The following is a 17938-nucleotide window of genomic DNA, read 5'->3' on the forward strand; positions in this document are numbered from 1 at the left end:
GGCCACCAGTACATCAGATGTGATCAATTTTGTGTCATTCGCACCACAGCTTGTAGACTCTCTAACTTTCACAAAGACCAAATAATATCCACTAATTTGGGTTATTTTTACCACAGATGTGTAGCAGCATAAATTGTGGCCAAAATGTATGAAGAAAAATTTATAATTTGCATAGTGTTGTCACAGAAACAAAGAAATATGCGTTTTTTTTTCAAAATTTTCGGTCTTTTTTCATTTATAGCGCAAAAAATAAAAACCCCAGAGGTGATCAAATACCACCAAAAGAAAGCTCTATATGTGGGAAAAAAAGGACAAAAAATTCATTTGGGTACAGTGTTGCATGACTGAGTAATTGTCATTCAAATTGTGAGAGCACCGAAAGCTGAAAATTGGTCTGGGCAGGAAGGGTGTTTAAGTGCCCAGTAAGCAAGTGGTTAAGGACTGCACTGTTTGCATTTTAATGAGTTGTCATTTAACTATTTATTTAGTACTACTATTTAAAACACAGCTTCAGGTTGTATGCACTGCACTTTTTTTATGTTTCTTTTTGTGCCTGATATCAGGGGTATAGTGTTCAGTAGCTTTTGTTTATTAACTACAAGCGCATATATTTATTTTTGTTTCTTTCTTTCTTTAGCATATATTCACCTGTCTTTTTCTCCCTTACCACTTCATTCAGCTGTGGTGGGCTAATAATATTTTCTGTTCTTTAGACTGTGGCTGTTTATGAGACAGCTTTGCTAAAGAAGTTAATTTGTTTGCATTTTGTGTTTTTTCCTTTTATATACTTTCCAGTTTACTCACAGGCATTTGTACTTTAGAAACTACCAATAGCGTTTTTGGTTAGATATACAATAAGCACTGTTGTCTTCCTGCATGTGTACGAGTGACTTACCCTCTGCTGCCAGAAAGAGAGAGAATTGCTTGTATGGTATCTCTGACATTCTGGAACAGCTTTGCATTTCTTTCAATGAATACAAGGCGTCTCTGGTTAGCCGAGTAAGACAGACGGGTAGATGATGTCATGATCCTCACCACATCCAATCAGAAAATGCCTTGTATTCATTGAACAAAAAAATACAAGGGTGTTCCTGAATGGCACAGATGCCATATGAGTGACTATCTCTGATTCTGCCAGGATCGTTCATACCTGTGTTAGAAGAAAACAGCACTTACTGTGTATAGCACAAACTACTATAGTCTGTTACAGCATCCCAACAGCCAGACTGTTCTGCCATACAAATAAATATATATTAGCCAAGCTGGCCCAAACACACAATTTAAAGTTTGAGGACCTCATAGCTTGGGTGGTATGTTAATGCACTTTCCCTCAGTTTGTCCTAACTGCATTTAGTTATTGTTTAGAATAGCTTTCTGTTCTACGAAAAAACCTGTTTCAAAGAAAAAACGAAAAAAGTAGGAAATGGGTTTTAAATTTTTTTGTAGGTATGCTGTGTGAATGGGAACACATGACAAACATATAGTGGGGTTTTTCCTAAATGTGCGTGCAAAAGTGAAAATTTAAAGCTGTGGTTTGTCAATACAGTGCAAGCAAACAGCATATATTCATATTTCCTTCTCACCCATTTAGCTACCAACAACTAAGTTACCCAATATGCATGTGAAGCACTCCTCATTGTCTCATGTGACAACACTGGGGCTTGGTCATTGGCTCCATGCTTTCACATGGGGTGAGGTGAGTCCACAGTATCTGGAGAGATTTAGACCACACAGAGTTGTCGAAGAAGTAAATAGGAAGTGTCCGCGTCATACAGGCACTGATGTGAATGCACAAAGAAGAACCAAAGTAGGTAGTAATCAGTAGAAGACTTGGGCTTTAGGCATCATGTGATTGTGGCTTAAAGTGATTCTAAATTCAGAGTAGGATTACTGCTAGCCCCTCTGTTATACCAAGGTATATACTACACAGTGTGTTTGTTTAAAATGATGCCTATAAATATGTTATTTCACATTGCCTCTGTGCGGTCACGTGACCTTCTGCCATCTCCTCCCCCGATCTAAAGGCTACAGCGGGAGGGGCTGAGATACCCCTCTGATGTCACCTGGAAGGTCACGTGACCACTGTGCTGTCTGCTCAGCCCCTCTTGCTGTAGCCCTTAGATTGGGGATGGAGAGCGTCGGGAGGTCACATAACCTGCACAGAGGCGATCTGAAAGAAGATATTTAGCAGCATCATTTTAAACAAACATTTACACTATGTAGTATACCTAGTTATACCAGAGGAGCTGGCTGTAATCCTGCTCTGACTTTACTGCCGGCTACTTATAGCGGCAGGAGGGGAGGGGTGGAGAGGAGATTTCTCACACACAGGAGCTGACAGGCAGGGAGAGAAGAGAGACTGCAGGATGACAGAGGCACGTAAACTGACCACAGTATAATGCATCGGCAGGTATGATTACCATGGTAAGTTCACCTAGGGGGACACAGGAACAGGCAAGATCAACCAGTTTTTTACAGCATAGAAAGGGACAGATTCTTTGTTATTATTATTTTTCAACCTCTTTAAAGGTAAGTAAAAAAAAAAAAGGCTTTTCGAGAAGGATAAATTTTTTAAGGATCCAGATAAAGGCTTACCTATAGATAGTGTAAATATCTCCTAAACGGGCACTGGCCACGTACCAGAAAGCATGATGGGTGAAGATGGGAGCACCTGCAACTTTGACATCTGAGTGCTTGAAAAGCTTCATTTTAAGGTAAGTTTAACAAAGTATGCGTTGTATACTAGCACATTATGGCATTACCTTGCAGTGTAAGAAAAAAAGAAAAAAGAAAAAAAAACGTCCAGCGGTTTACAACCACTTTAAAGTGAACCTGCTACTCCACCTTGCTAATGTTTGATTTACCTACCAGCCAATGTCTACCTAAAAATAAAATGTCGGTGTAAGATGACCTCTACGTTCCCATTTCGCCATTCTTCCACAAAATGACCTATATCAAAATACATTATGTCCTCAGCAAAGATACAAATTCCATTACTTCTGTGCATGTCACATTCTTCTAAGAGTAGGAGATAAATATTTATTTCATATACGAAATGTGTACAACATAATCGTGCTTAGTGTATACTGTTTTGGAAAGGGACCTTCATGGCTAACAATTTCCAATTCATTTTTCAACAGTTTCAAAATTCCTATGTCTCATACTCAGTTTTTATTTCTACGCCATATCTATGCCGGTCCTTATCAGGCCCCTATTCTCTCTCTTCCTCTCCTCAAAATATCGCCTTTCTTCTTGCTCCAGGAGAAAATTGATTAATTGAACCTCTTCTCATGAGCTATCCTACCATATCTCATATAATTCTTCAATTCATTTAGCATTCGAAATAAAGTTTATCCCCTACTATGATGGGATGTTTGATGTGTAAATATTATATAAAATCCTGGGTATAGAGGAAGATAAAACTGGTAAAGAAATATGAAAAAAAAAAATAATCTTCTTTCAGATAGACTATTTAAGTACAAAAAATACAGCACCAGCTACACGTAAGGTAGCACGATATGAATGAACACTTCAACTCCCAGCGGTTTATATGGATTTTAAGAGATTTTATCTTTGTATAAGATTTAAGACAATACTGTTACCTTCAGGTGGTCTGTTAGATGTTGCTACAACAACTACTCCATTTTGAAACAGGTTTTCAAACAGTTGTTTTAGTATCATTGCATCTGCTATATCAGTCACCTAAAAAGTAAAGGAATAGTTACATATAAATGTTCTGAAACAAACCCGAGGCCACTTTAGAATATAGGCAAAAACATTGTGGTCTTACTATTCAACATACACTTTATCCAAATATAACAAAAAACAGGTTTGACGTTAGATGCATTTTAAAGGGAATGTATATTTTTTTTTTTTTTACTTTTTTTGGACAATTACCACTTTATCAACTGATGTTTTATATCATTTGTATCAACGTTTATTGTACAAATACAAATTTAATACAAGGTGCATCAATGAGCCTCAGCCTGAAAAGCATGCACCCTGTGTATAACCAATCCAGATGGACCTGTCTCTGCTATAAGGAATTATTTTCTCCTTGTAATCCTTCACATTAGTGAAGATAAAAGTTTCAAATGATAAAACTCTCAACAATAACATAAATCAAATTCTAAAAGTACTAATTTAGACAAATTAAATAATCTCATTAGGCAACTGTAAATAAATAAACCATAAATTGAATTTTCGGGAGCTAAACAGAACTTATTTTGTGACATTCCCATTTACATTGTTATGGTGTGTTGCATTAAGCCAACACACTGCAGCGTTCATTTTGTGAATATCGTATGGTGAGCTATAGTACTGATGCATTAATAAATATTGTACATGTGTACTGGGATTACATTCGGAACGCACCTATACCCGTGCAAAAACATGGTGAGAACAAAGTCTACCTTTACCAAAAAACTGCCTATGCAGATAATAGGGCCTGTATATAAAAACTGTGCAGCTATACCAAGGTTGAATAATGCCTTTGCCATAGGTGTAGGCAATTTACATACCTCATGAAGCCTGACTGAATTACTCCCAGAGACTGCATTTTCCCACCCTGCCTTGTTGCCAGAATATTGTTAAGACACATCCACCGCTACTGTTCTCATTCACCATCAAAGAAGCGAGTTCACAAACACTTAGCTTAGAGCTACTGCATTAAGAGAGAGAAAGCGCATTTGAAGGTTTGAAAGTGCTTATTTCTGTGATGGTGAGGGTGAACAGTAACAGTGAACAGTCTTAGCAACGTCCCAGCAACAAGGCAGGAAGGGGAGATACAATCGTTGGGAATTTTTCAGTCAGGCTTCATGAGGTAAGTAATAAGCTTACATCTTTTGCAAGGGTATTATTCAACTTTGGTCAAAGCTGCACAGTTTTTTTTTTATCTACAGCAACCCATTATCTGCATAGGCAAGATTTTGGCAAAGGGTGAGTTATGCATTTAAGTGTTTGCAAACACTGATATTGCTAAATGCATGGAAAAAGGAAAACAAGGAATGAATGAGCAAAATCCAAGGGGGAGATAGACAGCAAGCTCTGGATTGGAACAAAGAATGGGGGCAGAAAGATAGTGGAACAAAGCTAAGGAATAGGTAGCAGAGAAAACACAGAAGAACAAGAAGAGAACAATACACAAGATGTGCATTGGGAACAAAAGGTAGGATAAAACACAGACAGAAGTTGCATAAAGACAAAAAAAGTGACAGAAAAAGGAGGTGCGGAAAACATCCAGTAAATATACACAAGGGGAAAATAGATGTGAGAACTCAGAAACACTTAAAGTGATACTAAACCCACACTGTTTAATGTACATTATCCCTTCTCTTTCTATATGTGGATGATGGAACTGTAATTATGTTAATTAAAAAACAAAACATTTTTCCTAATCAATATACAGCTGTGACACCACCCAGAGTTTTCCCAGCCTGTCTGTAGGAATACAGTAGCTTCTAGTCCTCTGCTACTGGTCACCCCAAAAAAAAACAGCCTTTGGGATACAGAGTAAAAACAAATAATTATTATAAATAATAGTTATTATAAAAGTTAATAAATTATTATAGAAATTGTTTTAAATTGTCATACAAATATATATATATATATATATATATATATATATATATATATATATATATATATATTTAAAATTAAATCGGTATACATTTTTTGGCAAAAACATGGTGTGGGCCTGTGTCTTAGAATAACAGGGAGGTGAAGTGTTCATCACACCAGATGTAATATTCACATCCATTGTGTTTAGCCAGTTAGTGGATATGGAGGAGGAGAGGGAGTGGGCTGTCATTTACCACTGTACACGCCCACATGTGTGATTTTTTGGTCATATGGGTCTGCTCAGATGTGATAGAGAGAAAATGCTCAGGGGAGAAATACATTGAAAACTGAGCATGTGCAGAGTTGACAACAGTGTGCTGAAAAATACCCAAATGCAGTGGTGACATGGACAGAAGGGGGTGATAGAGAACAGAATCAGGCCGGGTTCACACTTGTATGACAAACGCTCCGACATTGGGAGCCCATGTCGTATGACGTGTGCATATCAATGGTTCCCTATTAGAGCCGTCTTAACGGTCTGACTTTGAAAAGGTTCCTGCACCCACCACCCCAAACCACCTTGTCCCCATGTTGATGAGGACAAAAGCATCTTCCCGACAACCCTGGCCAGTGGTTGTTGGGGTCTGCGGGTGGGGGGGCATATCGAAATCTAGAAGCCCCCTTTAACAAGGGGGCCCCCAGATCCTTACCCCCCATCCTATGTGAATGAGTGTGGGGTACATTGTACCCCTATCCATTCACCTAAAAAAAAAGTTCCAAAAATAAAAACAGTACACAGGTTTTTGACAAAGTAATTTACTGTGACTTCACTAAATGGTAGAGCAGTGACGTCACAAGGGGCAGGGCCTCTGAATGATGTCACATGGTGGCCCCGCCACATGCCTATATAAATAATGGCACACTGCAGACCTAGTATTAGAGTGGGAGAGAGCGTCAAGAGAAGAATGGAGAAAGAACAGAGGACAGCTCAGAAAGGAGACCCAGCAGAGGTAGAAGACATCAGTGGAGAGAGGAGACCCGGCAGAAGAGGGAAAAAACAGTGCATAGAAGAGAAGAACCGGCAAAGGGAGACGACATCTCCGGAGGAGGGAGAAGAGCCGGAGAGGGGAGAAGAAAATCATAAGACGCCAGAGCTGGTTTAATAAATTACTTTGTCAAAAACCTGTGTACTGTTTTTATTTTTGACACTTTTTTTTTAGGTGAATGGGTAGGGGTACACTGTACCCCATTACTCATTCACATAGGGTGGGGGGCTGGGATCTGAAGCCCCATTGTTAAAGGGGGCTTCCAGATTCCAATAAGGCCCCGCCCGCTGACCCCGCCAACCCCCGGCCAGGGTTGTCGGGAAGAGGCCCTTGTCCTCATCAACATGGGGACAAGGTGCTTTGGGGTGGCGGGCGCAGGGCCCCGCGCCTCAAAGCACCCACACCCCCATGAGGAGGGCATATGGCCTGGTATGGTTTGGGGGGGGGGCGCTCGCTCGTCCCCACCCCCTTTCCTGACCTTCTGGACTGCATGCTCGGATAAGGGTCTGGTATAGATTTTGGGGGGACCCCACGCATTTTTGTGGCATGTGGGTTCCCCTTAAAATCCATACCGGACCGAAGAGCCAGGTATGGTCTTGGAGACGGAACCCCATACCATTTTTTTATTTTTATTTGAGTTTCCCTTTAAGATTCATACTAGACACAAAGTGCCTGGTATTGTCGGGATCAAAGTCAGATCCCCATTCATTGAAGTCGGATAGATGTTGGACTTCAAAACGCAGGGCAAAGTCAGATCCACAGTCCTACGACTGTCACGTCATACAAGCATGAACCCGGCCTCAACCAGGATTTTGCAGAATACAAAAAAACAAAAGACGAAACAAGTAAACAAAGCGAGTATGAACCACATATAATACAGCATTTATTGATAGTTTTTAATGGCACTTCAAGAAATGACAAAGAAAGGAGGGCAGAAAAAACTGTTTTCAGATAACCTTATAACCAAAGATGTGTTTTAAATATTCTTACCACACACTGAAATAAATGAGGGTTGCAAACGGTTGTGCAAAAAACATGAGGACGATTTGAAAATAATAACAATTATGGAATATAGGCCAGTTATACATTCCCTTCAAAATTAATAGACTAAAGGAAACACATTTTAGTTATGGTAGATTTCCAAAATATTCCATATCTTAGGAAGATTTTGCAATATGCCTAATTTTCTCACCCATATTTAGGTTTAATTAAGCAAAACAATGTTCCTATTTCATTATGCATTTAAAGCACACAAAAAAACACTGAATATTATTGTATTAGTACAAAGCAAATCAGATCATTTTTAATGAAAGAATAAGAGTGCTTAGTGAACAAAGTGGTAACAAACATTGGGGTGGACCTGTTAATTAGAAGCAACATACTGAATAACACAAAACATGAATGTTTTTTGCATCCCTATTGTCCTCAAGGTGTAAATGCTGAAAGATGAGGAGAATCTAGGTTATAGTACTTTAGTCGTCTACTTGTCCTCTGTTGTGGAGTGGAATCAAACGACGTGGGCACCATTATAAGCTAACTGAACAACACAATTCAGCAGATGGCCCATCTGAAAAACATGTAGCTTCATAGTGGGGTGAAGCTTTATTCTTGGTGTTTTAAACAACTGCTCATAGTCACTTTGCCCAATAGATCTTAACCTATAACCTTCCATAAAGCTGATATGCTGCACAAATAAGTGTACTTCAAATAAATCCCAAACACATGGCTTCTTTTGTTATATAAAGACTTGCACACCATTTTGTTTAAAATAAATAATTGCATCAATGACTTTAAATTAGCAGGAATATGGCTATGTATACCTCTTAGTTTATAGTTACATATACATATATAGTAAGCAAGGTTTGAAATATACACAGGTCCATCCAACCCAATTTAGCTGTGTGTCAGTTCAAGGTTTCATTTTTAAAAGTGTATATATCTCTGTATATTGTGATATTTGAGGAAGGTATCTAGAAGCTTTTTTTGAATTTGTCAGTTGATACTACTACCCAAGGAAGGGAGTTCCATATTTTTGCTGTTCTCTCCAAAACAGTCACGACCGATTAATTTGTAGATAGTGTTCATGTCTCCACTTAAATGCCTAATGTCTAAGGTGAATATGTTTAGTTTAGTCGTTCCTTGTAACTATGAACTTTTTCTAATTCTAGAACATCTTTCTATTGATTGGGAAGGTAAATTGCATACTTAAGATGAGACCAAACCAATGTTTAAAGGGGTAATAGCATTGATTTGACCCTAGAATAAATATCCTTTTTAATGGATGTGAGTATTTGGCTTACTCTACTAGCAGCAGCCATAGAACTGCATTCTATTGCTAAGTCTGTGGTCTACTAAGACCCCCACATCTTTTTCCATCACTTATTGTACCAGTGTAACCCATCCTAATGAATATATTGCCTGCAAGTTTTTAGCACCCAAATAATTCTGCATTTATCAACACTTGGCCTCATCTGCCAAATCCCCACTTATCCAACTATATTTTCCAGGTTTTCCTGTAACGTTGCTACATTTCGAAATCCAACCTCAATGTTTTTTTTTTATAAACAATTGGGCAATGGCCCCAGGACATAATTCCTTAGCATCCCCTCAAACACCTGCAATGTTAGGCTAACTGGTTTGTTGCTCCCTGGTATACATCTAGACCAGGCATGTCCAAAGTCCGGCCCGCGGTCCGGTTTTGAGCGGCCCGCCTGGTCTCTCTCAATTTATTGTGCTGCGGGATCAGGGCTGTCAGATGAGTCCGATCCCCGGCACTGTGAGAAGCTCCGTGAGCTTCAAAAGTGAAAGTAAAGTGCAGAGGATTGTGCTGTGCTCTCTGCTTCCCCCTACAGTGCAGTACCCGGCTTTATGAGGAAGCTGCAAAGGTACTGTACTACAAGCTAGATTAGTGTTAAAAAGGCCTTTATTCATGTGTGTGTGTGTGTGCACATGTGTCTGTGTGTGTGTGCACATGTGTCTGTGTGTGCACATGTGTCTGTATGTGTGTGTGCACATGTGTCTGTATGTGTGTGTGCACATGTGTCTGTATGTGTGTGTGTGTATGTGCACATGTGTCTGTATGTGTGTGTGCACATGTGTCTGTATGTGTGTGTGTGTGCACATGTGTCTGTATGTGTGTGTGTGTGTGCACATGTGTCTGTATGTGTGTGCACATGTGTCTGTATGTGTGTGTGTGCACATGTGTCTGTATGTGTGTGCGTGCACATGTGTCTGTATGTGTGTGCGTGCACATGTGTCTGTATGTGTGTGTGTGTGTATGTGCACGTCTGTGTGTGTGTGTGTGTGTGTGTGTGCACATGTGTCTGTATGTGTGTGCGCACACATCTGTCTGTATGTGCACATGTGTCTGTATGTATGTGTGTGTGTGCACATGTGTCTGTATGTGTGTGTGTGTGCACATGTGTCTGTATGTGTGTGTGTGTGCACATGTGTCTGTATGTGTGTGTGTGTGCACATGTGTCTGTATGTGTGTGTGTGTGCACATGTGTCTGTATGTGTGTGTGTGTGCACATGTGTCTGTATGTGTGTGTGTGTGCACATGTGTCTGTATGTGTGTGTGTGTGCACATGTGTCTGTATGTGTGTGTGTGTGCACATGTGTCTGTATGTGTGTGTGTGTGTGCACATGTGTCTGTATGTGTGTGTGTGTGCACATGTGTCTGTATGTGTGTGTGTGTGTGCACATGTGTCTGTATGTGTGTGTGTGTGTGCACATGTGTCTGTATGTGTGTGTGTGTGTGTGCACATGTGTCTGTGTGTATGTGTGTGTGCACATGTGTCTGTATGTGTGTGTGTGTGTGTGCACATGTGTCTGTGTGTATGTGTGTGTGCACATGTGTCTGTGTGTATGTGTGTGTGCACATGTGTCTGTGTGTATGTGTGTGTGCACATGTGTCTGTATGTATGTCTGTATGTGTGTGTGCACATGTGTCTGTATGTATGTCTGTGTGTGTGTGTGTGTGTATGTGTGTGTCTTTATAGTTGTCTGTATGTACGTGCACATGTGTCTGTATGTCTGTATGTGTGTGCATGTGTGTCTGTATGTATTTCTGTATGTGTCTGTAAGTATGTGTATGTGTATGCATGTGTCTGTATGTGTGTGTGTATGTATGTGTGTACATGTGTCTGTATGTATGTCTGTATGTGTGTGCATATATGTCTGTATGTATGTGTATGCATGTGTCTATATGTGTGTGCGGCGTGCATTTGTCTGTATGTGTGCCTGCATTTGTGTGCTTGTGTCTGTGTGTATGTTACTTTTAATCCGGACCCCCCCTCCCCCCATTCTTATACCATCAAAACTGCTTTTGTAGGGCTTGTGTGTGATATTAGCCAGGACTCCTGCTCCTCTGAAAAGCAATCCATGCACAGATCTCTTTGCAGAGGCATTTGAATGGCGGTAAAGAGGCATTATGTTGCCTCCTCACCACCTGTTTTAAGCCCGTAAATGCAACATCTGTGTGGCTGCGTACTGTGTGTAGGGCAGCCCATTAATTTCAATGGACTTCCCTACTCACAAAAATGCAGGAAAAGAAGTTCCCGAGCTTTTTTTTTTTTTTTTTTTTATTGCACTGCACCAAAAGCACCCTACATTTTCCAATGTGTGGGGTACCATTAAGAATTAACGGTGCCCCCTAAAGTGCAGAGCATTCGTCTGTGTGTTGGGAACGAGCGCGACAAAGGCAAGAGAATTCTTCTTGGGCCGTGTATTAGTGCTCGGATGGACACACTTAGACCGAATTTTCAATGGTTCAAAGAATGTCAGGCAAAATGGTCGGCCCTCAGGCATGTTCACTTCATCAAATCCGGCCCACTTTGAAAAAAGTTTGGACACCCCTGATCTAGACCCTTTTTTGAATATTAGAACCACATTTGCTCTGCTCAAATCAGTTCAGTATCATTCCCATCAAGAGGAGTGGTTTGGCTATCTCTGAGCTAAACTCCATGAGTATTCGTGGGTGTAAAGCCTAGTATACACTGCTGTTTGTTCTCGTTTAACCCAGCGGGCTGAAGGAAAAAAAAACTGACAGTTCAGGTCGGAGTTGCTGTACTAACAATCCGATATTAGTACAACAATATCCCCTTCTTTTCTATTGTGTTCTGACAGGGAGACGACCCCCCTGCCAGAACATTCTGGTTAGCACTCTCAGCCAATGGGTGATTCCGACAGACATTCAGCCCATGTGTATGGGACTTAAAGTGGATGTAAACCCACTCCTACACCCAGTAAAGTGAATAGCCTCAAATGATACACAGAGATGAAACAAATCTCCCTACAGAAGTGTTACATGTATATCTGCTGTCTTCAGCTTTCTACATTCTTTAGAAAGTACACATCATATTACAAATCTTTCTTCCTGTTTCAGAAGTGGGTGTGGAGTATAGCCATACACTGTGTGAAAGCTGATTGGAGGAAAGGCACAACACCCCCCCCCCCCCTCCACATAGGCAGAGGAACAAAAACTTGCAGAGCTGTATTGTGAATAGACAAGCTCTCTGCTTATCTATCTCTACGTTCCCTCCCAACACAAATTTCCAGCTTCTTTTATTTCATGTGTCAAACTTGTCAGAAGTTATCATGCTGATAACAGAGGAACGGAGCAGCAGAAAGACATGGCACACAGAGCTTTGGCGAGAAATAAGTAAACACTACAGATATTTGTGCCCAGGTCAGATTTCATGAACGGGTCCTAGTTAGCTTTTTTTAAATCTGTTTCAAATCACATTTTCTGACAATCACAATGGGGTTACTCTTGCATTACTATCTCTGCTAATGAAGGTATTCTATTTCCTGTGAATAAACTGAAGAAAAATGTATTTAACACATTATCATTATCTATGTCATTTGTGACTAAGCTCTAATGTTCATTTGTCATAGGGCTTACTGTTTTAGTCCTTACACTTTTTTACCGTTAATGTATTTATATTATGTGTTTCCCATACTCCATTTTAGCCACTCTGATCGTGCTCTTGCATTTCTTAGTTCAATCTTATTTTATTGAAGGGAACAAAAAGGGGAGTGCATTTTCGCATAGATAACATCATTAACAGTAGTAAGTAATGACATATGTATAGGGAGGTTACAAAATGTAGTATTGTATCCAGTTTGCTATGCATGTCAAAAAACATTAATTAGAACAACATGTTGAGGCATAACATGGATAACTAAAGGGTCCTCCCACTGCAAAGGAGAGGATTTTGTGTAATCATAATGTATTACTACAATCAAACTTATTCTAAAAACCTGTTATGCTGTAGTGGATTTGTCTGTAAGGGTCATATTTTGTATCTGGAATACGTGTTTAATGGTTTCTGAGGAGTACACTCGGAGCCGATGCGAGTGCCCTGCGGGGGGATGAACGCTGGGCACCTGCTATCGCTTTTGACAGAGCAAGAACTGGGATCTGTGTGTGTAAACACACAAATCTCGGTTCTTTCAGGGGAGTAGGGACAGATTGTGTGTTCATAATAAGTATGGACACCAATCTGTAATTTCCTCCAGTCAGTCCCACCCCCCTACAGTTAGAACACACCTAGGGAACACAGTTAACCCCTTGATCGCCCCCTAGTGTTAACTCTTTCCCTACCAGTGACATTTATACAGTAATCAGTGTGTTTTTAAAGCACTGATCACTGTATAATGGTCCCTAAAATGTGTCAAAAGTGTCCCATTTGTCCGCCACAATATCGCAGTAAAAAAAAAAAATAATAAAATGCCATAAATCTATCCCCTATTTTGTAGACGCTATAACTTTTGCGCAAACCAATCAATATACGCTTATTGCGATTTTTAGTTACCAAAAATAATAAAGAATACATATCGGCCTAAACTGAGAAAAACAATTTGTTTTTGTTTTTTTAAATGTGGGAAATTTATTATAGCAAAAAGTAAAAGATATTGCGTTTTTTTTTCAAACTTTACGCTATTCTTTATAGCGCAAAAAATAAAAACTGCAGAGGTGATCAAATACCACCAAAAGAAAGCTCTATTTGAGGTGAAAAAAGGACGCAAAATTTGTTTGGGTACAACGTCGCATGACCATGCAATGGTCAGCTAAAGCGTCACATTGCCAAATTTTAAAAAGTGCTCTGGTCAGGAAGGGGGTAAAAGCTTCCGGGGCTGAAGTGGTTAATTTGCTTGGGAAGAACAGCATTGGGCTACATGAGTTTAACTTTTGTTCTCTTTTGGAATGGTGAATGCTATTATTTAACGCACTCCCACTTCTCCTCTGTGTTCTCTGTTAACAGCTGATCCCATTTGGTATTACCTAGTAAAGAGGAAAGCCTATCGAAGTTGGCTTTTTTTTTTATATATAAGAGATTTAGTGGTACCCACATATTTATTCACTTTATAACTGTATCTTTCTTATGGGGCACATGATGAAGCTATCCCAGCACAAAAAAGCCAAATGTTTAAAACACAAGAAACCTTGGTCACAGACCAGTCCTAATGGCACTACACAGCCAAAGAGAATATATTTGGACTCCAAATATAAAAGTAAAAAATTGTTTTACCTGACAATATATTTTTATTTCTGTTCAAGCATTTTTGCCACACAGCACAATGTAATCAAGAAAGTCACCTTATTTTCAATTTTCCAAGATTGCAATACAGCTTGGTCATCCACTCACCTCAAGCCTGCTAACTGCAAATTGAGGAAGAATTGTTCTCCCCACCTGTAAGCAAGCTCCAATCTACATGTTAGTTTGACGGCACTGTGAATCTCAACCTGGCTCACATTGGTGGCCTTGTTCTGCTGGGCAGGGGATTAATAAAGTAAATCTGTACCCAGATAATGCACACTAAATATTTATATATTCCGAACAAGCACTAAAAGCACTTTAAAACAAGTCATCCTTCATTGCTGTATCTCTAAGCAATGTGGAGGAATTCATTTTCACATTTTAGAACACTGTTTTTTTTCTTTGAGAGCAGAATGAAAACATCCAGTGTGTCTATATATGCGGTTATTCCCTTGCCGCAAGGTAAGGGGCCACTGCTTATCAGTGTGTGTTTGCACGAAGTGGAGAAACACCTGGATGCTGTCACATTTTTATTGGAGAGATTGCACTATTGCACAGTGAAGCACTTGCACTTGAGAAAACTCTCATATTCGTTTGCACTTTATATGGACTGAACACTGTTATCTATTGTCATTAATTTTAAAAATACTTTTTTATTTTTTACACATATTCATTTTTTTTGTATATTGAGATATTTATTTGGATCAAATTACCTTATATGATATTTGCTGCTATTTTAATATTTATGCACGGTTTCACAGGCTGGGTGTAGAGGACGTTGTGTTTTCTTGCACTTGTGCATGATATTAATATTTATTTTGTTTGAATCTACTATATTTATTTTGCACTGGTTCACTTTGCACTTTAATATATTAATATTTAAGATTTTTTGCACATATTTTTCTGGATTGTTTATATTAGCAACCTTGGAATTATTTGAATTATCTTGGTGTACTGGTTGCATAATACTACTATTATTTCACAACAATATTCTAAATAGGAATACTTGTATTAATTTATATCCTTTTTTTCTATATTCTACTACACTTATTCATGCTGGTATTGTAAACACAGTAATATACTATCCCACATCCTAAAATGTACCATAAGGGGTTTTAATACTGTACGAGTGGAAATGTCTGCGGGTTAGGGGTGCAAATTACTTGTCTTGACTTGGGTGCTGACAACCCATGCTACGAAAATAATTTTATTGTTAGGGGTCCCCACAACTGGGGAAATTTTATCAAGGGGCTATGGTACTAGAAAGGTTTAGAACCACTGCTCTAAACGTATTACCTGTAAGATCTTTTTAGGCATCGTCTATTGACAATTTTGATTACAGACATTTGTCGCCAATTCACAGGTGCACACAATTTTAGAAACATAGAAAGTGATGGCAGAAAAAGACTATTTACTTAAGCTTATTGCAAACTACCACCATTTAAAATTTTCCATGGTCCCTGTTTTCAGAAAATATATAACAGTAATGCCCCATACACACGATCAGAAATTCTGCCAGCAAAAGTCAGATGTGAGCTTTTGGTCAGAAATTCCGACCGTGTGTATGCTCCATCGGACTTTCGCTGGCAGAATTGTAGCCAGCAAAAGATTGAGAGCAGGTTCTTTATTTTTCGGTCGGAAAAAGTTCCTATTCTAAAATGCATTCGTCTGTATGCAATGCGGACACGCAAAAAATCACGCATGCTCAGCAACAATTCAACACGCATATGCTCAGAAGCACTGAACTTAATTTTCTCGGCTCGTTGTAGTGTTGAACAGCACCACGTTCTTTCTTGTCGAAAGTTTCAAGAACTTTTGTATGACCGTGTGTATGCAAGGCAAGCTTGAGTGGAATTCCATCGGAAAAAACATCCAAGTTTTTTCTGACGGAATTTCTGATGGTGTATATGGGGCATTAGAAGTTTAACTAATCTTCAGGCCTACTGTCTGAATTTTAACATGTGTGCAAAAAAAGAAAAGAATTCAAAAAAGAGAAAGGGTTAAGGTAAAGGACTACAGAATCCACAGACCACATGTCCAGAAATAGCCTGTCCAGGGGAAAATAATGCCTTACATGATCAGGAGTAAACCATTATAGCATAGCAAGCTCCCCGAGCTTCACACAGCAAGCTTGTCAAAAAAGAAGGAACTGATTAAGTCTCTGTAGCAGTATAAGCCATAGAGAAGTCTATATCTGGATCAGCAGAATAAACATCTATGGGCATAGTCAAGTGTACATCAGCAATCCGACGAGGCCCCAACACTGAGCTTATTAGATTCACTATTAACCTCCCTGGCGGTATGATTCAGTCTGGTTTTAGGTGCTGAAAGCGGTAAAATTATTTTGCGTGGAAATTTGGCGTTTTATATTGTAGTCCTGTAATTCTTAGGAATAACTCTCTTAAATCTGTTCAAACCAGAGTCTAGTAGACATCCCCAGTATGATAAAGTTTATAATATAATAAATAATAATAAAAATTATTCAATAATGTAATCAAATCCTAAAACACTGAAAAAGGGACACTTTTTGGTTGCTATGGACAATCTCCAAATTTCAGGCAGAAAAAACAGTATTTATAATATAAAAGTGCATGCAGGGCACTGCACAGACCACTAGGGACAAAGGGGGTGTGTATTTTTTAATACAGTACTGTAATCTGTAAGATTACAGTGCTGTGTGTGTTTTGTGTCTTTTTACTTTTTTGGATTTGCCGCCGTTCTCCGCTCCCGTGCGCCATAACGTCGCAGGGAATGGAGCTCGGAGGCATTCGGCACTGTGAATCGAGCGGAGGACAGCTCGATCACACAGCGCGGAGGACATCGCTGGATCCAGGGGACAAGGTAAGTTACTTCTCCCTGTGTCCTCCCTGCATCCAGCGATGCGATCCCGAGTCTGGCTCGGGGTTACCACTCCTGTTAGTAAAATCCCAACCCGAGCCAGACTCGGGATTACCGCCAGGGAGGTTAAAAACAGAAATCACTGGCAGGTGCTTTGAAGATTCCATACACTATCCAAACGTAAAAAAATAAAAGTTTTGCCTATAGTGCTACATTAAAGATAAGGTGCCAATAGACCCAGAGCTTTGTGCTGCCAAAGAGGAAGAAGTCAAAAACTTCTGAACATCTGCTAGAAGCTTGATTCAATAATTGCATTCAGACTCACAGAAAGTGGAGATAAGAGGTCTGGTAGCTCTAGCAGATGTAGCAGGCTCAGGTAGTGAAACCAGAGAAGCTATTGTATTGATGGGAACAAATATAAACTAGGGTTCCAGGACTGTTCTACAGGGAAGATGGTTAACTCATCTCCATAAATAGTAGGGAAAACATGAGACAAGGTTGCCTCATGTAACAGGGCAGTCTGCTAAACAGCTTTTAAAAGATATAATGGACCAGTAGATTGTTGTATTAACCACTTACTCCCCGGACCAATTTGTAGCCAAAGGACCAAGCCAATTTTTGCGATTCGGCACTGCGTCGTTTTAACTGACAATTGCGCAGTTGTGCGACGTGGCTCCCAAACAAAATTGGCGTCCTTTTTTTTACCACAAATACAGCTTTCTTTTGGTGGTATTTGATCACCTCTGCGTTTTTTATTTTTTGCGCTATAAACAAAAATAGAGCAACAATTTTGAAAAAAATGCAATGTTTTTTACTTTTTGTATAATAAATACCCCCCCCCCCCCCCCCAAAAAAAACAAAAAAAACATTTTTTTTCCTCAGTTTAGGCCGATACGTATTCTTCTACATATTTTTGGTAAAAAAAATAAATAAAAATCGCAATTAGCAATT

At 39.5% G+C, this 17938-nt stretch overlaps 1 protein-coding gene across 2 annotated transcripts in view; it reads right to left on the reverse strand.

Moving 5' to 3' along the window:
* The window catches only part of AFG1L (AFG1 like ATPase), a 201277-nt gene that overhangs the window by 101503 nt on the left and 81836 nt on the right, over nucleotides 1–17938 (reverse strand). For both annotated transcript variants that reach the window (XM_077487151.1, XM_077487150.1), the window contains exon 6: nucleotides 3603–3702. In XM_077487151.1, coding sequence (XP_077343277.1) covers nucleotides 3603–3702 — 100 coding nt within the window. The remainder of the gene's footprint in view (nucleotides 1–3602; nucleotides 3703–17938) is intronic.

Source organism: Lithobates pipiens, unplaced genomic scaffold (assembly GCF_037356315.1).
Source record: "Lithobates pipiens isolate NorthernLeopardFrog02 unplaced genomic scaffold, aLitPip1_a1.2 Scaffold_18, whole genome shotgun sequence".
NCBI lineage: Eukaryota > Metazoa > Chordata > Amphibia > Anura > Ranidae > Lithobates > Lithobates pipiens.